This window comes from Camelina sativa, chromosome 15 (assembly GCF_000633955.1).
Source record: "Camelina sativa cultivar DH55 chromosome 15, Cs, whole genome shotgun sequence".
NCBI classification, from domain to species: domain Eukaryota; kingdom Viridiplantae; phylum Streptophyta; class Magnoliopsida; order Brassicales; family Brassicaceae; genus Camelina; species Camelina sativa.
In genome coordinates, this window is record NC_025699.1 from 23,791,549 (window position 1) to 23,812,603 (window position 21,055).

Consider the following 21,055-nt stretch of genomic DNA (forward strand, 5'->3'; position numbering starts at 1 on the left):
CCATATCAACTGCCAGCAACCTTTCCCGATCCTGAAGCTCAGGTCTGCCGTCCTTTTGCCAGTGTCTAGCTGATTACAAAACTTGTGTGGAATCCTTGATCACCATATCCATGTCAGAAAGGATCTACCTGTTATGTTACGGCTTTCCACTTATCTTCTGCACCTGTCTTTAGCTTCATCGGTGAATGTTTCTAACCCCATCACCCTGCAACAGTCCTCTTGTCCAAAAATCAGGTCCATCTTTTATTTGTCAATGTCTCACTGCTCACTAACCTTGTGTGGTAATCTTGATCACCATTTCCATGGCAAAGAGGGTTCACCTGGTATGGTACGGCCAGGATCACCATTTCCATGGCAGAGAGGGTTCACCTGGTTTGTGTTGCATTTATTATTGTCGAATCCTGATTCTAGTTGCAACACAAACCACCATTTCCTTGTTTTGGTATGCTTATAAAGGTATACAGCTCTATGGTCTCTTGCCCTGTATCCCAAGATGCTCATTTGACGAAGCAAAGCAACCTTCCTGCAGTTCCATCTCCAATAACCACATCCTGCCTGCAATACCAACATCCCAAAAGCCCATGCCTCTCGTTTATTACTCATTATCATTCCGACTCCCTGCTGTGTGTGGTTTGTTTTATCTCCTTGGCTATGGGCGCCTTCGGAGAGAGGACCCACCTGCATCGGTATGGATTGATACATCTCTTTGGCAAACTCTGGCTTCTGGTCCCTTTGTTTGGTACAAGTGTTTTGGTTTGCAGCCCTTTGGTCTCTCGCCCGGTACACCAAGGTTCTCATCTGACGAAGCTAGGCAACCAAACTTCATTACCACCATCACCACCATCCTATCTGCTACCTACCGAATCTCTGTCAAGGCATGTTTGCACCTCACGTCGATGAGGCACTTGACTCTGATTCTCCATTTAAAGTCAAAGAGTCTTCAGAATACGACTATCTTGTCGTCCTTCGGGTCCCTCGAGGATGATCTCTCAAGCAACCATGATCTCACTTGTCCCAAGCTACTCTTAAGTACTTGCTTCAAAGCTCTCATGGATCATTACTTGATGTTTTATGTTTCTTTCTGTACGGCTTTGGGGAAAGCCATTCTCTGTAGTATGCTAAACTATGGGATTCTAATCCCTTTCTCTTGTATTGGTTGAATTTGAATGAATGAAACCATACGTTTGTCCAAAAAAAAAAGAAAAAAGAAATGGTATGAAATATGTTATTATGGAGGATTTTCTATTAATTACAAGTAGATTTGATTGCATATAAATGATAGCAATTACCAACTCAATAAGACAAAAAAAATCACAACAAATTCTTTGAGACATCCAAACCATGAAATTATCACATATAGCTCTAGTATCATAGTCATATTCTCCATCTTTGCTCTACATGAGTGTACATATACGTCTTTTTCATATATATGCGCCTACATGAATTGTATATATATCAATTGTATCTCCTTTTCTTTTTACACATCTATTAGAATCCAAAGTTCCACATTGGATGGGATAAAGATTTTTGGGTAATATATAAAAGATGTGACAATCCTTCTCCTTTGATCTAGCTTTTAGGATTAATTAGGTCATATTTCTAATATGTTATCATAGCTTATGGTTAGGTCCAACAAAAAATTGTCGACAAATAAATAGTGGCCTATATAAATGTCATGTCTTATTGTGGTATTTCAGAGATGTTGGGTTTGGATAATTTCTTTGTTGGACCGTTTGTCACCCACAAGAGAGGCTATTAGAGTCCAAGTCCCACACTACAAGAAAAATGAGCTTCGGTAGCACACGGATAATGCTACTAAAGGGCTTTCGTAGCGCATTTGAAAACGCTGTATAATGAGGAGCTATAGCAGTTTTTACGCGCTATGGTAGATTGGCCTATTATAGCGGTAACATTCCGCTATTACTTATTATTAACTAGCGCTTCCTTTGTGCTATTATCTTTGTTTTTATAGCTAACATTTCGTGTTGTGTAACTTGTAATGATAACACATTATATGTGCTGGTGGATATTGTTTCCTGACATTATGGTTCTCAAATTCTACACTATAGTAGCACAAGATACTTGCTATAGGAAAGTGTTATATAGCGGTTTCCTTTTGCTATTGTGTAGATTTTACTAGCAACTATATATTGCTATACCATCGTTTACAATAGCATTTATAATATGCGGTTTAATAATTTAATCCAGCATTTTTCTCGTGCTATAAATATAAGATTTCTTGCCTTTTATTTTGTACTGTGATATTTATCATGTCAGCTAGTCTGAGAAAATTGTGTTTATATTTAATAATAATTTATCATTTACTAATAATTATTTATATATATATATATATATATATTGAGTTGCATAATCATTTGTTATTTGAAACATTGAATTGCTTAATTTATGGAAGACAATGACTCATCAAATCATATTACATAAAGTTAACTTTCCAAAATGTAAACATCACATGAACTAAAAAAACATGAACTCGCTCTAAGAGTGGTCTACCATGCCATTATTATTTAAAGAGTCTTGCGGTTTGAGGACTCTCCTTTTTCTACTTTTGGGCGTTTATTACCAGTGTTGTTGCGTGTATCCTGTTGCATTTTTTTCCAAACATTCTTGTATAGTGGATCAATGTCTTCTTCCTCTAGTTCGATACGTATCAAGTAGCCTAGGTGAGCACAGGACCTTCTAAACTCTAGCCTTGTTATCTCCTTCAGTTCATCATCCGCATCAGTTTGTTGATCAATGTCTTCATCAATGTTGATTGCGTGTTGTTGTGGCTGTTATCTGATTTTTGGTACAACGTTCTTAGCGGGGAGGCCACATATGAGTCCTTTACCTTCCATTTCTGCAGAACCAAATATGATATTGTTAAGATATGTTTATTTTTAACCACAACAATCAAAAGAAAACAATATAATTCTAAATCCGAAACCTGAAAATAAAAGAAAACAATATAATTCTAGATCCGAAACCACATAAAAGAAATGTTGTAGAACCTGTTATATCTAGATCCGAAACCTGAAAATGAATAGATCTATCAACAAGAATCTGCAAAACTACACAATAGACATATCTAAAGGCAGATCTATTTCATCAAACATATCTAAAGGCAGATCCAAAAACTATTAAGATTCAATTAGCCATCTCTGACAGAGGATTCGAGAAAGCAAAATTGCGAGAGGAAAAAAAATAGAATATGGGGATTCGAGAAACAAGCAATAGAAAGAGAGGATAAAACCTTTAGATTCGGCGATGATTTTATGTTGTGTTTGTCGATGGTGAAAGAGATGATATGAGTTCCTCTTTAGATTCAATCTGTGTTTTTTTTTGGTGTTTGGCGATGGTGAAAGAAGCTTCGAGATTGAGTTTATTGGGTTTCCTTCGAGAAAAGTAGATATTGAGATGATTAAAAATTATTAAGAAGAGCTGATTGTTGACCGTTAGATGTATTCTAATCAACGGTAGATATCAATAATTTGGTGATCCACACCTTTATCAATTAGCCAATGAGATAATTGTTACACGATTTATATGTTATTAGTATAGTATTTTGTTATTTTTTTATTAATTTAGGAATATGGTGTAACAATTAATTTAAAATTAATGTTTCATATGGTGAAGCTTGTCTTATTTAAAATTTAAAATTATATTTTGACATTGTTAGTTTGTGTAGAATGCTTTCAAGAAGGAGATTTAGGGTATAGTGTTTTAGAGTATAGGGTTTAGGGTTTATGGCTTATATTACTATATGATATAAAGATTTATTTATAATGGTAACTAATATTAATAATTCATAATTATGTACAAATATACATAAAATTATATATTAACATTGTTAATTTCATGTTTCATATATTGGTGTATAATGCTTTCAACTAAGAGATTTAGGGTATAGGGTTTGGGGTTTATATCTTATATTACTATATGATTTAAAGATTTATTTATAATGCTAACTAATGTTAATAATTCATATTTTTGTACAAATATACATAAAATTATATTTTAACATTGTTAATTTCATGTTTCATATATTGGTGTATAATGCTTTCAACTAAGAGATTTAGGGTATAGGGTTTGAGGTTTATATCTTATATCACTATATACATGATATAAAGTTTTCGTTTTATTGTTAATTTATATTAATAATTAATAATTGTGTCATCAATATTTATTTGTTGTTAATTTTTATATAAGTTTTTTAATTTTTTTAAAACTATTTCGTTTATTTATCTATTGATGTTAATATAACTAACGTCTATACATAATGGGTTTTTTTTAACAGCCTAAATGGCTTTCTATCTTTCTAAATATTTATTTAAATATTTCGAAAACTTGTAAGAAAGAAACATTAAATAACTTGTCCCATTAAGTTAATATCTGAAACATATAAATTATGGTTCAACTTTATAATCCAAAAATAAAAACAAAAGGGACAAAGACCAGTGTATGAGACAAAAGAACAGAAAGTACTCATGTCTTTCAACTACAAAACACGTTCTCCAATCTGAAACATCACTACTCCTTATTAATTAATTCATTCCTGTTGAAAACCAAAAAAAAAAATTGGTCAATAGTTGTTACTGTCATCATATTTTGCACACATGTAAAATTAAAATATATACCCACCATTACAATTTTATCTTCTGGCCAGGCAAGACAAGATCCATGTGCATCTTCCATATATTCGATTTCAGGAGTTTGCCTCCAAACTGCAGCATCTTTTACAATCACAATATCCACCCATACTCGACAAGCATTAGGCCCCAACTTAACGTGATGTACCTGTTGGTCAGGATTATTAGACGGCCAACGTCCTTCAGCGACAACACGATTCCCTCCGGATATATCCATCAACTTGCATTTTTGATTTTCTTTGAATGCAAGACGCTATAAGAACAAGGAACAAAAAATATATACAAAAATCAACCTCAAGCAAAAACAAATAAAACCAGGTCCGCAATCCGGGATTGTGAAAGGAACATGTTCCCGTACTATTGTTCCTAAATATGATGCAAAGGGTACTGATCCTGGACCACAAGGTTCTCCCATGATAGTGTACTCAACGTGAATTTTTTCATTTGAATCCTTGGCGATGTTTTTCATCTTCGTAGGTCCTCGCTTCCTTTTACGATTTGGTTCATCAACATTTTTAGCAATATATTGTGTAGTATCATCATCTTGTAAAGCAGCATCAGCATCATCTTGTATACCATCATCATCTTGTATAGCAGCATCATCTTGAATAACAACATCATCATTAAGTTCATCTGTTGGCTGATTTTGAGAAGTGTCATCATCTTGAATAGCCGCATCCTCTTGTAAATCATGATCCACTTCTTTTTCCAAATTCTGAGTTTCACACTGCTTCTCTACCAATGCCTGAGTTTGCAACTGCTTCTCAGTTAACTCGTCAATCTTCTTCGTTTTCTTGGTACGCCATTTTTGCTGATAATTCTTCATCTTAGTTCACCTGAAACAACAGACAACACTTGTTTATCAAAACAGATTTAAACAATCATAGAAAAACACACACATTATAAACAATCACGTTCACATAAAACACACACATTATAAACAATCATAGAAAAAAAAACAATCATAATTTCATACATAAATCCCTTCACAGTCAGCTCGGGCATTCCTAGCTTCATCGACCAGGTCATCTTCATCCATGTCTATTAATACAGGCAATGGTCCAACGTCTGCTTCGTCAGTTTCAGCATCCTCTGCATTGTATCTTCTTTTAGAACCTCTCATAGCTACATACCAACTCGAAGAATCATCTACTCTTGAATAAAAAACTTGATGTGCTTGAGATGCTAGTATGTAGGGATCTTTTGCGAATGAAGCTTGACTTTGGCTAAGGTTGACTAGTGTGAATCCTTCTTCTTCCTTTACTCCATTGCCTATATTTGCCCATTGGCACTTAAATATAGGAATGTAGAAGACATTGTAATCAAGCAGTATAATATCCACCACTCTGCCGTAATAAGACACAACATCAACCATTGGAGAATTGTCTTTAGCACTAGCTATACACATTGCTGTGGCCTCATGCAACACGCCACAGTTTTGAGTTTGCCTATCAACCGAGACTGTATGAAACCGATTGCCATTGACTATGTAACCCGTGTAAGACCTGGCGCATAGACGAGGACCATATGCTAACCACTTAAGTGTATCTTCATGATCAGAAGTCATAGGTATCTGTTGCAAAAAATTGTCAACTATCATTTACTATATTGAAGAAGAATAGATGATAAAAAAAAAACCATAAAATAGTAAACATACTTGTTCTTTTAACCACGAGGCAAATTTCTGAGAATGGGTTCTCCACAAAAATGCCGAATCACGTCTACATCTTTCACTAGAATCTTGAAGATGTTGTAGATGCATGCTAAAAAATTAAAAAATAACATTAACATTGAGTAAATGTAAATACAACAATATTATAAAAGAGAATGTAGAAGAACTTACTCCACATAAGGATCAATCAGAGCCATATTATGAATGACAGCAAGATGTGCTATGTTCTTCTCATTCTCAGTAAGAGTACATGAAGTAGGTGCTGATATAGGACGACCCTCCAAGATAGAGCAGTTCTCATAATCAGCATTTCTTTCCATTTTCTCATCAGCATTTGTAGTATTTTTCAAGAAATCACTGCAGAACCGCATGCACTCTTCAGCGAGATATGATTCAGCAATACAACCCTCTGGTCTTGCCATGTTTCTTACAAAGTCCTTCAGAACTTTCATGTATCTGCAGATAAAAATAATATACTGATAAGCATAAAGTATATTGTAAATGGCACAACTGATACACATACAGTTGGTTTATTAGATTGTACCTCTCAAATGGGTACATCCAACGAAAATGAACTGGTCCACATAACCGAACTTCCCTGCCTAAGTGGACTGTTAAATGCACCATTATGTCAAAGAAACTTGGAGGAAAGAATCTCTCAAACATGCAGATAGTTTCCACAACTTCATGCTCCATTACAGAAATTGCCTCTCTGTCAATAACTCGCTGACATAGTTTGTTGAAGAAAGCGCATAAACGTCCAATAGCTATCCTAACACCTTTAGGTAACAAACCTGTAAATAAATAACATTGAGGATTAAAAAAATTAACAGCTAATTATATATACAAGAGGTCTATCTAAAAGATTTCAATCTCTGATTGCAACCGGAAGAAGTTGTTGCATCAACACATGATAATCATGTGATTTAAGACCCTTAACCGTACAATCTTCTATCTTAACACATCTAGAAATATTTGAGCAGTAGCCATCTGGTCCTCTGAAGTCAGACAATCGCTTACAAAATACTTTCTTCTCTGTTTTGGACAGAGACCAAGGACCTGGAGGAAGGTAGGTTCTTTTCCCACGTGCTTGGGGATGTAAATCCTTTCTAATACCAAGCAGTTGCATATCTTTTCGAGCATTAACACCATCCTTTGATTTCGCTGAATGCAGCATTGTAGAGACAAGACTGGCGGCAACATTTCTCTCAACGTGCATCACATCTAGGTTATGCCTAACCGGCATTTCCTACACAATGTATTGACAGATAATACAAAGAATGTTATATACATTTATTTTTTAAGATATAGCAAATCTAAATATTAGTAGAATAACAAACCTAACATATAAATCATACCTTCCAATACTCTAACTTGAAGAAGATTGACCGCTTTTTCCATCTGGATAGCTCCTCTTCATCTACTTGTTCTTCCTCTTCTTCTGATTCACTAGATTCATCATCAGTATCAGAGGCTGAACCAACACGATCTTGCATCTTCCTCTTTCTTCCATTTACTATTACATTCCCAAAGTCATTTTTGTAATTTTTTAGTATTTGATAAATGTTATGACCAGTCAGAATCCTACCTTTTCTACCAAGCTCAGCTCTACCATCAAACCAGGTTTTCTTTCGTCTATAAACATGGTTCGGTGACAGAGACTTCCGGTGACACATATACACGTGCTTTCTACAATTACTCAACCACAAACTATCTGTGTGCTTCCCGCAAACCGGACAACCCATTATGCCTTTAACTTTGCAGCCTGCTAGATTTCCATATGCCGGAAAATCCTGAATGGTCCACAAAAGCATTGCTCTTAAAGTGAATGTAGTGCGACTGAATGCATCATACGTTACCTCTCCCTTCTCCCACAGATGGTTTAGATCCTCTATAAGAGGTTCTAAATATACATCTATATTGTTTCCAGGTTGAGTTGGTCCAGGAATCAGCAATGTCAACATGATGTTCTCCTCTTTCATACACTTGTCAGGTGGCATGTTGTAATTGACTAGCAAAACAGGCCATGCACTATAGTTAACATTTTTCATGTCGAAAGGATTAAACCCATCTGTGGAGAGTCCAAGCCTAATGTTCCTTTCTTCTGCAGCAAATGACGGATACTTTTCATTCATTTGATCCCACGTCACAGAATCTACCGGATGACGCATTTTTCCATCTGTGCTCTTATTATTGAAATGCCACCGTAAGTCTTTCGCCGTGTCCTCTGACCTGAACATCCTCTTGAGACGTGGAATTATCGGAAAGTACCTAAGTACTTTCTGTGGAGTCCCTTTCTTCACCTCACCAGTTCGCTTGTTAATCATCCATCGCGAAGATTTGCATTTAGGACAACTGTCGAGCTCCTCATACTGATTTCTAAACAGACAACAGTCATTCACACAAGCGTGTATCTTCTCATAACCCATATCAAAAGATTTGAAGAATTTCTTCACCTCATACAAGGACGTGTGCAATACATTATCCTTGGGTAGCATCTGTTTTAAAGTCTCAAGTAGACTATCAAAACTTTTGTCAGACCAACCGCTCTGAGTCTTTAACCGAAAGAGTGAAACAATCGCAGATAGCTTGTTGTAGTTTGTGCAACCTGGATACAGTGGTGCTTCTGCATCAGCTAGCTTGGCTAAGAACTCATCTTCTACCTTATCATCCCCTTCATCAACATCAATTAAATCACCATGACTAACAAGCTCTTCATCCATAAACTCGGCAGCTTTGAACAAACCTAATATCTCTTCGTTCCACTGGCTTGTGTTCTTTCTACACTCAGTCCCTGATTTCACTTCTCCATGATGAAACCAGTCATCCCTCGACTTGTAACTCCAATCCATTCCTCTTATTACAAGATGATCAACAACATCAACGGCTGAGTGGCGATATACGTTGCGACAGTCAATACACGGGCAAATAATAATTGAATTGTCTCCTAAACCTGCAGCCACAGACCTCACAAAATCCCAAGCACCTTTCTCATAACCAGGATCTGTTCTGCAATGAAGATAAAAGCAAAAACCAAAGGAAAAAACGAATTACAAACTTTTAAAAAAACTTAAACATAACAACTAAACCAATAAACTCAACTATACAAAACGTTTTCACATACCTGTTAAGATGAACCCATGTCTTGTCCATAACCATTATATGTCCTTACCCATAAAGAAAACAAAACAAAAACATAAGAATAACACAAACACCAAACAAATACCAAACAAACACTAGACAAACACACCAAACAAACATATTCACACATTCAGCAACAATTTATTAAAATGAAATATCAAACAACCAATTCGTTCAACTCTTAAACAATTTATCAAAACGAAGTATCAGTTTCATTGAGAGAACTAGCCTCTGTGTTCCGATGCAAGCAGGCAGAAGATCCAGCTGATGAGATGTGATTACCTGACAAAATTCAAATCTGTCAAAATTAAAATCAGAGTAAAGAACTATAATACATTTATTGAATGCCTTATACCTTTCAGGTGGATGAGATCAGCTGAATTCGAATCTACTGAGATCGGAGAGAGACAGAGGCGGAGAGAGACAGAGGCGGAGAGAGACAGAGGCGAAGAGAGACAAAGGCGGAGAGAGACAGAGGCGGAGAGAGACAGAGGCGGAGAGACCGAGGCAGAGAGAAACTGAGACAGAGAGCGACGGAGACACAGAGTGCGACGGAGACAAAGACTGACGGAGCCACAGAGAACGACGGAGACAGAGAGCGACAGAGACAAAGCGATAGATACCGGTAAGAGGGACAGATCTAAACGGATATTTTGCTACACAGAGAATGTCGAAAAAATTTCTTGTTGAGAATCGAAATCTTGACAATGAGAATCGAGATTAGATGGAATGGAAAAAAAAACTTTGCGATTGAGATAAGAGATCTGAAAAGTTTAGAGAATCTGAAAGCTTTTTGTTTGCTGGGTTTTTTATTTTTTGGTCTAAGTGTAAAAGACTGTCTTTAATTTTTTGGTCAAAGAATCGAGACTTTTTTTAATTTGCGGGAAAAAACCCATATAGTTTGCCTCCAAAATACACCTTCCCGGCTATAATATTGATTTTTATGTTCCCGCTAAATGAAATTATATACTAGCATTAATATAATGCTACGAAATACTTGGCATCCGATTTTGGTACTTTTAGTAGCAGTTCGTAAATTTTGTGCTACAAAGGTCTGCTACCGAAGCTCATTTTTGTTGTAGTGCCATATCGAATGGGATAAAAATCTTTGGGCAATATATAAAGAATGTAACCGTCCTTCTTCTTTGAACTCATTTTTGGAATTAGTTAGGCGACATTCCTAATAACGATAGAGAGATCGCTGTTTAATGTTGAGAAACTGTCGTAAAACCATAATGCAAAATCAGGAGAGTTGGTGCTGCTTTGGGCCTAACCCACAACCGATATTTTGTTGGATAGTCGAAGATTACCCGAATGGTGAAGAAAAATGCTTACAAAATGTCTATTTAAAATTCAAGCCCTGTTTTGATAAAATAATAAGATATGTTGCTTTCTTTCTTTTTTTCTTTTTTTTTTTTTTTTTCTTTTTGACAACAAAATATGTTGCTTTCATAAATATCAGAATTTCAAAAGCATTATTATATAAAGTATATTCCTTTGTATAAGTAGAAGGCGTGAGTTTGAATTAAAACACTAAATTATGTACGTAATACTATGTAACTAAACATATTATGATATAAATAAATTTATGTTTTACATAAATTTTATTTATGAATTTAAATTTGATAAACCATATAAAAATTCTATGAAGCTGTCATTCGTGCATTACGCTTATATCACATAATCTTTTTATTTATAGGTTTCATGTGTGTCCTCCATAAAAAATATCACATGATCTTTCATTTGTAGGTTTCATGTGTTTATCTCCTTAAAATCAATATTAAGACTAACTTCTAAATTACAATATGTAACATCCCGAGTGTAAGAGTACGAGTGTTGATCAGACACCAAAAAAAGTATCGGTTGACAGCACTAGTTTAGTGGTTATTCGGTTTGTTTTAAATCGTTCGTTAAGTCCAAAATTAGTTTGAAAATCATATTTTTTCTAAACAAAACTTGACCTAGCCTCTTTCTCTTTTTTTCTAGTGTGTTTTTGTCGCTTCGAGAGAAAAAGAGAAAGAGAAAGTTGGCTTGTTGTTGTTCCAGAGGGCTAAAGAGAAGCTTGGGTGAGGTTGGAGGAGCAAGATGGTTGGGCCGGTTTTTAGTGCTTTCAAGGGAAGAAGGACATCAATAGCTCTTAGGTGTGAGAAGGAGTCACTGTTTTCGTGGGATTGCTTAGAATCAATCCATATTAGAGGTGAGTGTTACTCCACATTATTGTTTTGAGATTGTAAACGAGTCCAAGCAGGGGCTGATCAGTCACTAATCGTGACAAGAGTTGTGGAGCGTATGATCTGTTGAGAAAAGATTATTCATGTTTCATCTTCAACCAAAAGAAAGATTTGCCCTCAACTATTTTTCATCCACGTCGTCATAACAATTTTTTCCATGACTCGTCTAGATATAATAATTCCCCTTAATTCCACTCCGATATAAATGTTTGGAAACAATATTCGTATCAACTATCAAGTTACTTATTGTTCCTACACCATGCACAAAGACACGATAAAATTAATTGCTCCATGTAGGAAGTTTGATGACATGCAAACTGAGTAAATGCATCTCTCGACTAAAGAAAGTTAGAGATTTTTTTTTTTTTTTTAGCAAAATAACATTTGTTTTTTAGTGTTGTATGACACGATAGGAAGATGTATGGTATTTATAACACAATCTACCCACGAATTAGCCACAAATGCTCTATAGCTAAAATCAAATATCACGCATATTCATTGCATATCCGAGACTTGCTGTTAAAAATGAATTCAATCACTCTTGGTTTTTGTCGAAACGAATATATCCATTCGGCTTTTCGTTAAAACTCAACAAACCAAATAAGATTGATTGAAATTAATTCAGCTTTGTGTCGAAACTTCAAGTGACGTTATTGTAAGTTTTGTAAACGAATATTTAGTCTATGGCAAATATATATAGCCAAGGATTCGCCGTGTTCAGCTCTCGTGCTACTGTGCCACATATATCTTGTGGCTAAATTCGTACCATCTTATCACACCCATTTTTGTTGTTGTGTTGTAGCTTTTAGCCATGAAGTTGCCCCCAAAATGCCACAAATTGTTTTTAGCATTTCGTGGCTTTCCATTATTTATTTAGTTTAGCCATATATTAGCCGTGACTGTGTGCATATATTTTATTAGCGTAGGGCTCCTTAGTTGCCGGCTTCCAATGTGATTTTGTGAGCAGTGGAAAAAGGCTTGCCGGAAGCTAAATATCTCGCATGTCACATCTCCATGGAAGACAAGCATAGAGAGAGAAAGGAGAGAGAGGCCAAGATAACTAAACGAGCAAGAAAATAAAAGATTGCCATGAAATCATCACATATAACGCAATATGCATAGTCATGTTCGCCATCTTCGCTCTACATGAGTGTACGCGCGCGTCTATATTTTTCTCATATATCAAATGTCTCTTTTATTATTCATCCTTAAATCTTTGATTGTGTATTTCAAATCAATGTATTAGGTGGGACAATGGAAATTCGAAAGACAGAGAGATCAGTGGTTGAGAAATTAACACAACCTTGTGTCAGCTCCACTTGTGATCTGATAACTAAAAAGGAATGCTGGTGTTGCGTCGGTCCTAAAGCTCAATTTTGTTGGGCATGCCCAGATTATCCTAATGCCAATATAGTTATGCTCCACCGAATGTGCAAGGAGTTACAAAAACCTTTATTAATATAATTGAAATTGTGTGTTATTCAATCTTAACTTAAAAACAATTCTCTAGGTTTTACGATCTTAAGAATTTGAATTGGATATTATCAATAAGGATTGATTATGTGCATCGATTTTAAAATCTCTAGAGTATATCTTGAATCTAGTTTTTAGCAATTTACTTATGAAACTCTAGAAGCTTTCATTTCAAATGTCTCGAATTAGAGAACATGATATTATTAAGTTACTCATTGTTGAATAAAGTACAAAAAAAAGAATTTCAAAAAAAAATATATATATATATATATATATATATATATATATATGTGGATTGTGAATATTCTCAAAATTTTAGATTTAGATAAAACTAGATTTTAATTAAGAGTTTAAATCCTAATTATATAACACGAAATTGTACAATCGATTAAACATAATTTGCAGATGTAAGATCCAATAACACTATATTCTAAAACATGATTTAAAGAATCATTAACTTAAATAACCGCAGAGCGAGGCAGAATTTTATTAAAATCTATGATTGAAGAACCCCTAAATGTTTGTTTGAATATACAATTGTTAACTAATATATTATGGATGTTAATCTAATCATGCATATATTACTAAGGTATTATCATCATAAAATAAGTATAACTTTAGGTACATAATATGTTTTTGAAGAGTATTAAAAACCCTAGATCAATCTCTCATATCCAAAAAATAAAGAGTATTCAAAAACGAAAAACTAATCAAAAACCCATAACTACACTTCATGTTATAATAACATGTTAGGCTTAAAGATTTAATCAGAACGGTGAGGAACTGGGAAGACAGTGAACTTCATGTTATGGTTACAGCAATAATCTCCATCATGCTCCCCCGAGGCAAAGAAGTAAGGCTGTATTTTCCTAAGTGTGAAGTTGAAACTTTCTTGAGATCCTTTCTTCGTTGAACCAATCTTTCTGGCATTCTTGAAATCGCAATTCATGTAACTCCATGGGTCTTGGAACAAATACACATTATTCCGGCGCTTGGCAGATTTGTCATACTTGAAAACTGTTAGAAAGAAAAAAAAATTATCACCAATTATTTAGTTATTTTAACCTTAAATTTCATCAAATTAGAGTTATTCAACATTATCACTAACTAAATTTACTAACCAAGAATATCATTGACGTAGAAAGGAGCATTAATGGAAGCCCATTCTTTGTAACCTAACCCTTTCGTCCATCCTTCTGATCCTCCCACTACGATCTTTCTTGGTGTTTCACAGTCCGTGTCAGAACCCGAACCCCAACCCGAACTGTTTGAATTGTTATCGTTTGAGCCCCAACTCCAACTCCAGCCTGACTTAGGACTCCAGTTCCAACTCCAACTTGAACCGTCAGGGTTGGTACCTGAACCTGAACCGGAGCCAGAGCCGCTTGACCTATCAGATCCCCATCCCCAACCCCAACCCCAACCAGATCCATCAGCGTTTGAACCTGAACCTGAGTTGTCGGATCCCCAACCAGGGAAGGAGCCCCAACTCCAACTTGAACCGTCAGAGTCTGAACCAGGACCTGAGCTAGAGCTACTTGACCCGTCAGATCCCCAACCCCAACCCGAACCGTTGCTCCAACTCCAGCTCCACGCCTCTGCGCCAGATGAGGAGAGACATGCAACGGCCACGACGAGTATGAGCAGTTTCTTTTGTGAACCAGAGAGAGCCATCGTTTTTTTCTTCTTACGTGCTTTGTTTTAGTATTGTTTGTGACTAATGGTATAGGTTAGAAACGTATTTATAGAGAAGGATAACTTAAGAAGTATATTCCCAATTGGTTTATGAACAGAATATTTAAATAATAACGGTTTTCAAATTTATATTTCTTATCATTATCACATCTATGCTCTTAATTATTCTTCCCATTAATCTTGTTTATTGGATGTTTCCTTTTGTCCGCCAATCTCACATAAAAGGAAATTTTCACTTGAACAAAAAAAAAGAAAAAAAAAAAAAATTATATATTTGAAATTGAAGCTAAAATTAACTAGATAAGTTTTGAGTTTTACAATTCCAACTTGAACTTGGAGTTTTGAAACTTTTTAGAACTGGAGGACTTAAATATTGTAATTATCACAAAAAGTTGACAAAAATGGCTGACCAAAAGAAAAGACAAAAATTGGAATGGAGGACAGTTTGATTAATTCTAGAGACTCACTCATTGCACCAATAAGATTAATGAACTACAATAAGCGTTTGTCAACTGTGCAAAAGAGAAATACCAAAAAACTTAACAAAATCTTTCAACGCCTTTTCCTCTTCTTCTGCTTTTGATGCATGTTCTCGTTCTCATCTAAACTATTCTCCATTTCCAGATTCTTGTTCTCTTCTTGCCGCCTTCTCTTTCTTGAAAGCTGATTCTTCTTCTTTTCTAAACTATTCGGCATTTGCAGATTCCCTTTCTCATCTGAACTATTCTGCATTTGCTGATTCTTGTTCTCATCTAAACTGTTATGCAGTTGTGGACTCTTCTTCTCATCTAAACTGTTCTCCATTTCCAGATTCTTCTTCTCATCTAAATTGTTCTGCGTTTGTGGATTCTTGCTCTCATCTAAACTTTGCCGCTTCCTCTTTTCAGAATTCTTCTTCTTTTCTAAAGTTCTCAGCATCTTCCGATCCTTCTTCTCATCTAAAAGTTGCTGCAGTTGCAGATTCTTTAGGACACGACTCAACGGAGAAGATTTCAGAGTTCTTATCATGTGGGAGGCTGCGTTGTTTTCAGCTATCTTCTTACGTTGTCTTTTGAAACCTTTGATGCATAAGGTACCTTCTTCTTCAGTTGAAGTCTCAACCTTAACTGTACAAATATATCCCTTCTCAAAGCTCTTAAAACTGAAAAGATTTGAACAAAGTAGCATAATGGTTGTATCTGTTAATATGGCGCATTGAGTCACTCACAGTAAAAACAGTAAATGCACTATGCTTCCTGAGATTACAAGACCCTAGGAACAAGACATCTCTAAAGTGAGTAGGACTAATATATACCTGAAAACCGGGTTTGACAAGTTTCTGTCTTTGCAAATCCCAATCAACTTCTCTTTTGCATCTTCATATTCAATGTAATCATTCATAACCATTTCAATGGGCATACTCTCCGACAACGTCTGTAAAGCCGCTCTAGCAGCATTCATCTTTGCGATATTTCCACACTTATTAGGCTTCCCACAAGCTATAAATTTATCATCAAGGTATACCTCACCAATAATGGACCGGCTGCCAATTTTACGATACTTGAATTCAACTCGCTTGCCTTGTTTATATCCCACGCCAAAAAGCGTAAGAATTATATCAGGTTGCTGCCGCAAATCATCAAGTGTTAGTACTGGCTCCAAAAGACTCCCCATTATCTGCAAATTTCATTTTTTTTTTTTTTGTAAGTTGAGAATCATAATATAATAACACAGAATTCCAAAACACAAAAAGCGAGTGAGAACATAACAAACCTCCCAGAGCNGGTTGTATCTGTTAATATGGCGCATTGAGTCACTCACAGTAAAAACAGTAAATGCACTATGCTTCCTGAGATTACAAGACCCTAGAAACAAGACATCTCTAAAGTGAGTAGGACTAATATATACCTGAAAACCGGGTTTGACAAGTTTCTGTCTTTGCAAATCCCAATCAACTTCTCTTTTGCATCTTCATATTCAATGTAATCATTCATAACCATTTCAATGGGCATACTCTCCGACAAAGTCTGTAAAGCCGCTCTAGCAGCATTCATCTTTGCGATATTTCCACACTTATTAGGCTTCCCACAAGCTATAAATTTATCATCAAGGTATACCTCACCAATAATGGACCGGCTGCCAATTTTACGATACTTGAATTCAACTCGCTTGCCTTGTTTATATCCCACGCCAAAAAGCGTAAGAATTATATCAGGTTGCTGCCGCAAATCATCAAGTGTTAGTACTGGCTCCAAAAGACTCCCCATTATCTGCAAATTTCATTTATTTTTTTTTTTGTAAGTTGAGAATCATAATATAATAACACAGAATTCCAAAACACAAAAAGCGAGTGAGAACATAACAAACCTCCCAGAGCCTTTTAACATCAAGATTCACATCTATATAAACAGCTCCAGCTATAGAATCTACAAGGTCAGTGATTAATTTTGGGGATTTCACAAATTTGTATGGATCTGGATCATCTTCTTTGCCTAACAACTCTATGAACTTTATAACCTAAGAGATGACACCAAAAGTAGTGAGTATATAACATAAGAAGATATGTTCTCGATCAAAGCGAACATTCACAAGAGATAAAAATGATTTACCTCTCTTTCTGAATTGGGAACACTGTATATAAGGAATTTGTAGATGCCATGTTTGACGATGACACGAGCGAACCTATCGTTACGTGTATTTGCACTTCGCAACAACTCCAACTCGTTAGGTTCGAGCTTAGGGTGAGCGAGGTATATATGATTCATGAGGGCGAGAGAAAGAGCAGGCTTGCCAACAAAGTTAAGCCGCTGAAGTAAAAGTGAATTAGAATTGTTGTACGTAAGCGCTTCTCTCAGAAGATTTTTGTTCTTGAAACTGTAGTTTAAGATCTTCTCCACAGCTCCCACTGAATATAAACTTTCACGCATTTGCGGATTACTCATTAGAGAAGATTCCAAGGCTTTTATCATGTAGTAGGCTGAGGAGTTTTCTGCTTCCTTTTTCTTTGATTCTATATCTCCCTTCATCTCAAAGGTACCTTCTATCGTTGGTATCTCAATCTTGGCTGAACAAACAAATCTATGCTTATTTTTTCGCCCATGTTTTTCCTCAGAACTTAAAAAAGTCAAACACAGTAACAAAAATGTTTTAAGTTAATATGGCATGAATATAGTTACTGAGAGGCACACAAAGTAAAAAACAATTTATATATACAGCTAAACTCACACTGATCTTACGAGCATCAATGTGTGAATTGTCTACCCTAAATTGTAAGAGTTTAACCATAGATTAGCAAACGTGTTCTCCCTTTTAAGATTATAAGAGTGTAGACTACACATAGATATTAACTTGACTTTGGATCATGGTCCTTTTAAACAGTAATTAGTACTTAGGAAAGAAACATGTAGGGGACAAGATATACCTGAAAATCGGATTGGGCCAGTTATTCATGGCACAAATCTGAGACAACTTCAATTTCGAATCTTTAGGTTTAACCTCATCAACAACCATTTGTTTTATTGGCATTTCATAGGTTAAAGGGTTCACAGAGGTATTGGATCCAATTTGTATTTGGAGCTTTCTAGTGGAGCAAATCTCAAACAACTTCGCTTTCGCATCTACAGGTTCAACATTTGGAGTATCATCATCAATAACCATTTGTTCTAAAGGGTTCTCAGAAGCGGTGGGGATAGAAGGTGGTTCAGTCTGTAACTGAAGCTTTTCAGGGGAGCTAATCTCAAACAACTTCCGTTTCACATCTTCATGTGGACTCTTGTCATCAATAACCATTTGTTCTCGTCTCATTTCATCGGTCAAAAGGTTCTCGGAGGCGGTTGGTAACGAAGATAATTCAGTCCGTGATCTGAGCATTTCAGTGGAGCAAAACTCAAACGACTCCCCTTTCACATCTTCAGGTCCAACATCCATTTTCGTTGGTGTAACTTCATAGGTGAAGCTGTTCTCAGAGGCAGTTGGTAAAGAAGATGACTCACTCTGTGATCGGAGCTTTTCCGCGGCGCAAATCTCAAACAACTTCATTTTCACATCTTCAAGTCCAACATGTATCCTATCCTCATCCATAACTGTTTCATTCTCAGAGGTGGTGAGCAAAGAAGGTGATCCTCCAGTCTGTAACCTAACCTTTTCAGTGGAGCAAATCTCAAACAACTTCCGTTTCGCATCTTCGATTTCAACGGCAAGTTTATCCTCATCAACAATCTTTTCAATGGGCATAGATACCATCCTACTTAATGCTTCTTTAGCAGCTGTCTGCTTTGCATTATTTATACTATTAGAACGCCGACAACCAAAAAGTTTATCACCAACATAGACCTCAAAAACATATCTACCGTCCTCATCATCTTTGAAAGACTTGAACTCGATTGGCTTGCCAAGTTTATCAGCCACATGAAAAAGCCTAAGAAGTGTTCTTTCAGGTTCAGGGTCCTGCTTTAAACGATCCAGTGTATATATTGGCTCCACAAGTCCCCTGAAGATCTACAAACATTTTTACTCAATCTTTAATTCAAGAAACGTATAATAATAAAACATAGAACAAAAGGACCAAAGTAGGGAAGACTAACATAAAAAAACACACACATACCTCCCAAACTCTATGCAAATCAAAATCCACATCAATGTATACAGCTCCAGCTAATGACTCTATACAATCAGCGAGTATCTTCGGAGCTTTCACCGCTCCACCAAACGGAAGTGGTTCATCTTCTTTACTCACTGCTTCTGAGAATTCTTTAATCTTTCAATACATAGACACCAAAACCAAACCAAACATGTTCTCAAATCATTCAACATAAAAACAAAAAACAGAGCCATTACTAGACTGTTAAAAAGTACCTTTGCATCTGTAGAAGGATCAGGATCCTCGAGTATAAGGCATTGGTGGAGATTGTGCTTAACGGCAACACGAGCGAAGGTCTCGTTACTTACACTAGCAGTTCGTATAACGCGAAGCTCCTTGGGTTTGAAATTGAGATCAGGGTAAGTGAGGTGGAGGTAATTAGTGAAGGCAAGCTCGAGAACTGAATCGCCGAGGAACTCAAGCCGTTCGAATAAAGTAGATGATTCAATATTACTACACGAGGTTTGTGTTATAGCTTCCTTGAGAAGATTCTTATCCTTGAAACTGTAGTTTAAGGTATTCTCCACGGCTTCTACAGATTCCATCTCCGGCCAAAGCTCAAGGCGGCGTCGTAGATCGGATATATTAAGGGCTCTGTTTCTTTGGTTTCTTTGACACAACACACGCGTGTTCGGTTTCTTTTAGTTTGGTTTAGTTTAGTTTTGGTAAAGAAACCATAGTTTGGTTTGGTTTAGTTTTGGTTTGACACAAGTTTGGTTTAAATTTGGTTTTTGTTCAAGTGAATCAAAACTGAGGATCCTTTTTAATAAAAGGGGAAGTACACCACATAATTATTGTAGACTTTATATTTATAATAAATAGTTACAAATAGTTACAAATATGTTATAGATAGGTTATAGATTAATTCATATATTAATATTAGTAGTTACACCTAAATATTAGGGATATTCCAAATTAATAATTGATATATTAATGGTAACAAATAAAATCATAGATATTCCAAACTGTATTTTTAGAAGATTTTAGTTCTATATCACGTTGTTTCCAAAGACCTTTAAACACAATATTACAAATTTATTTTCCACATATTTTATCGATAGACCACAACGTTAACCAAAGATAGATTACGAAATTGATAGATTGATTAGTTACAAGTTAAATAGTGGGTTACAAGATAGATTACGAAATAAAATTAACCAGTGTTATAGCACGAGTACTTATCTAAAATCATCTTTTTAATAAAAAGGAAGTACACAATATAGTTTTTGTAGACTTTATATTTTTAATAAATGGTTACAAATGGTTACAAATATGTTATAGATTAATTCATGTATTAATATTAATGGTTACACCTAAATATTAAGAATATTCCAAATTAATAATTGATATATTAATGGTAACAAATAAAATCATGTATATTCCAAACTGTATTTTTGGAAGATTTTAGTCATATATCACGTTGTTTTCAAAGATCTTTAAACATAATATTACAAATTTATTTTCTACAGATTTTATCGATAGATCACAACGTTAACCAAAGATAGATTACGAAATTGATAGATTGATTGGTTACAAGTTAAATAGTGGGTTACAAGATAGATTACGAAATAAAATTTAA

The 21,055-nt window shown here is 35.5% G+C and overlaps 3 protein-coding genes and 1 long non-coding RNA gene across 4 annotated transcripts; all 4 read right to left on the minus strand.

Annotated features, from left to right (window-relative positions):
• Positions 2,419-3,404, minus strand: LOC109129212. Its single transcript, XR_002035403.1, has 2 exons — positions 3,251-3,404; positions 2,419-2,857 (listed from the first exon to the last, which is right to left on the minus strand). It is a non-coding gene; the product is annotated as an uncharacterized LOC109129212 (long non-coding RNA).
• Positions 5,617-9,477, minus strand: LOC104748731. The gene is made up of 7 exons (XM_010470327.1): positions 9,443-9,477; positions 7,677-9,327; positions 7,252-7,567; positions 6,863-7,112; positions 6,490-6,774; positions 6,304-6,409; positions 5,617-6,219 (listed from the first exon to the last, which is right to left on the minus strand). The coding sequence occupies exons 1-7, from the start codon at positions 9,475-9,477 to the stop codon at positions 5,617-5,619; spliced, it is 3,246 nt and encodes a 1,081-aa protein (XP_010468629.1).
• LOC104747392 (uncharacterized transmembrane protein DDB_G0289901-like) lies at positions 13,802-14,848 on the minus strand. Its single transcript, XM_010469020.2, has 2 exons — positions 14,285-14,848; positions 13,802-14,180 (listed from the first exon to the last, which is right to left on the minus strand). Exons 1-2 carry the CDS (start codon positions 14,835-14,837, stop codon positions 13,927-13,929), a joined length of 807 nt encoding a protein of 268 aa, XP_010467322.1. The 5' UTR covers positions 14,838-14,848; the 3' UTR covers positions 13,802-13,926.
• LOC104747394 (ribonuclease 3-like protein 3) lies at positions 15,213-20,091 on the minus strand. The gene is made up of 7 exons (XM_010469022.2): positions 19,692-20,091; positions 19,441-19,593; positions 18,259-19,334; positions 17,447-17,951; positions 17,205-17,354; positions 16,746-17,107; positions 15,213-15,999 (listed from the first exon to the last, which is right to left on the minus strand). The coding sequence occupies exons 1-7, from the start codon at positions 20,019-20,021 to the stop codon at positions 15,411-15,413; spliced, it is 3,165 nt and encodes a 1,054-aa protein (XP_010467324.2). The 5' UTR covers positions 20,022-20,091; the 3' UTR covers positions 15,213-15,410.

Bases quoted from the DNA above. Each gene is read 5' to 3' on its own strand.
- LOC104747394 (XM_010469022.2), bottom strand. From the start codon at position 20,021: ATGGAATCTGTAGAAGCCGTGGAGAATACCTTAAACTACAGTTTCAAG. The intron at 19,335-19,440 runs GTATGTGTGTGT...AAATGTTTGTAG, and splicing joins ATTTGCATAGAGTTTGGGAG to ATCTTCAGGGGACTTGTGGA. The intron at 17,355-17,446 runs GTAAATCATTTT...GTCATCTCTTAG, and splicing joins TTCCCAATTCAGAAAGAGAG to GTTATAAAGTTCATAGAGTT.
- LOC104747392 (XM_010469020.2), bottom strand. From the start codon at position 14,837: ATGGCTCTCTCTGGTTCACAAAAGAAACTGCTCATACTCGTCGTGGCC. The intron at 14,181-14,284 runs GTTAGTAAATTT...TCTTTCTAACAG, and splicing joins CTACGTCAATGATATTCTTG to TTTTCAAGTATGACAAATCT.
- LOC104748731 (XM_010470327.1), bottom strand. From the start codon at position 9,477: ATGGTTATGGACAAGACATGGGTTCATCTTAACAG. The intron at 6,775-6,862 runs GTACAATCTAAT...TTTTATCTGCAG, and splicing joins TGGATGTACCCATTTGAGAG to ATACATGAAAGTTCTGAAGG. The intron at 6,220-6,303 runs GTATGTTTACTA...TTTTTGCAACAG, and splicing joins CCTCGTGGTTAAAAGAACAA to ATACCTATGACTTCTGATCA.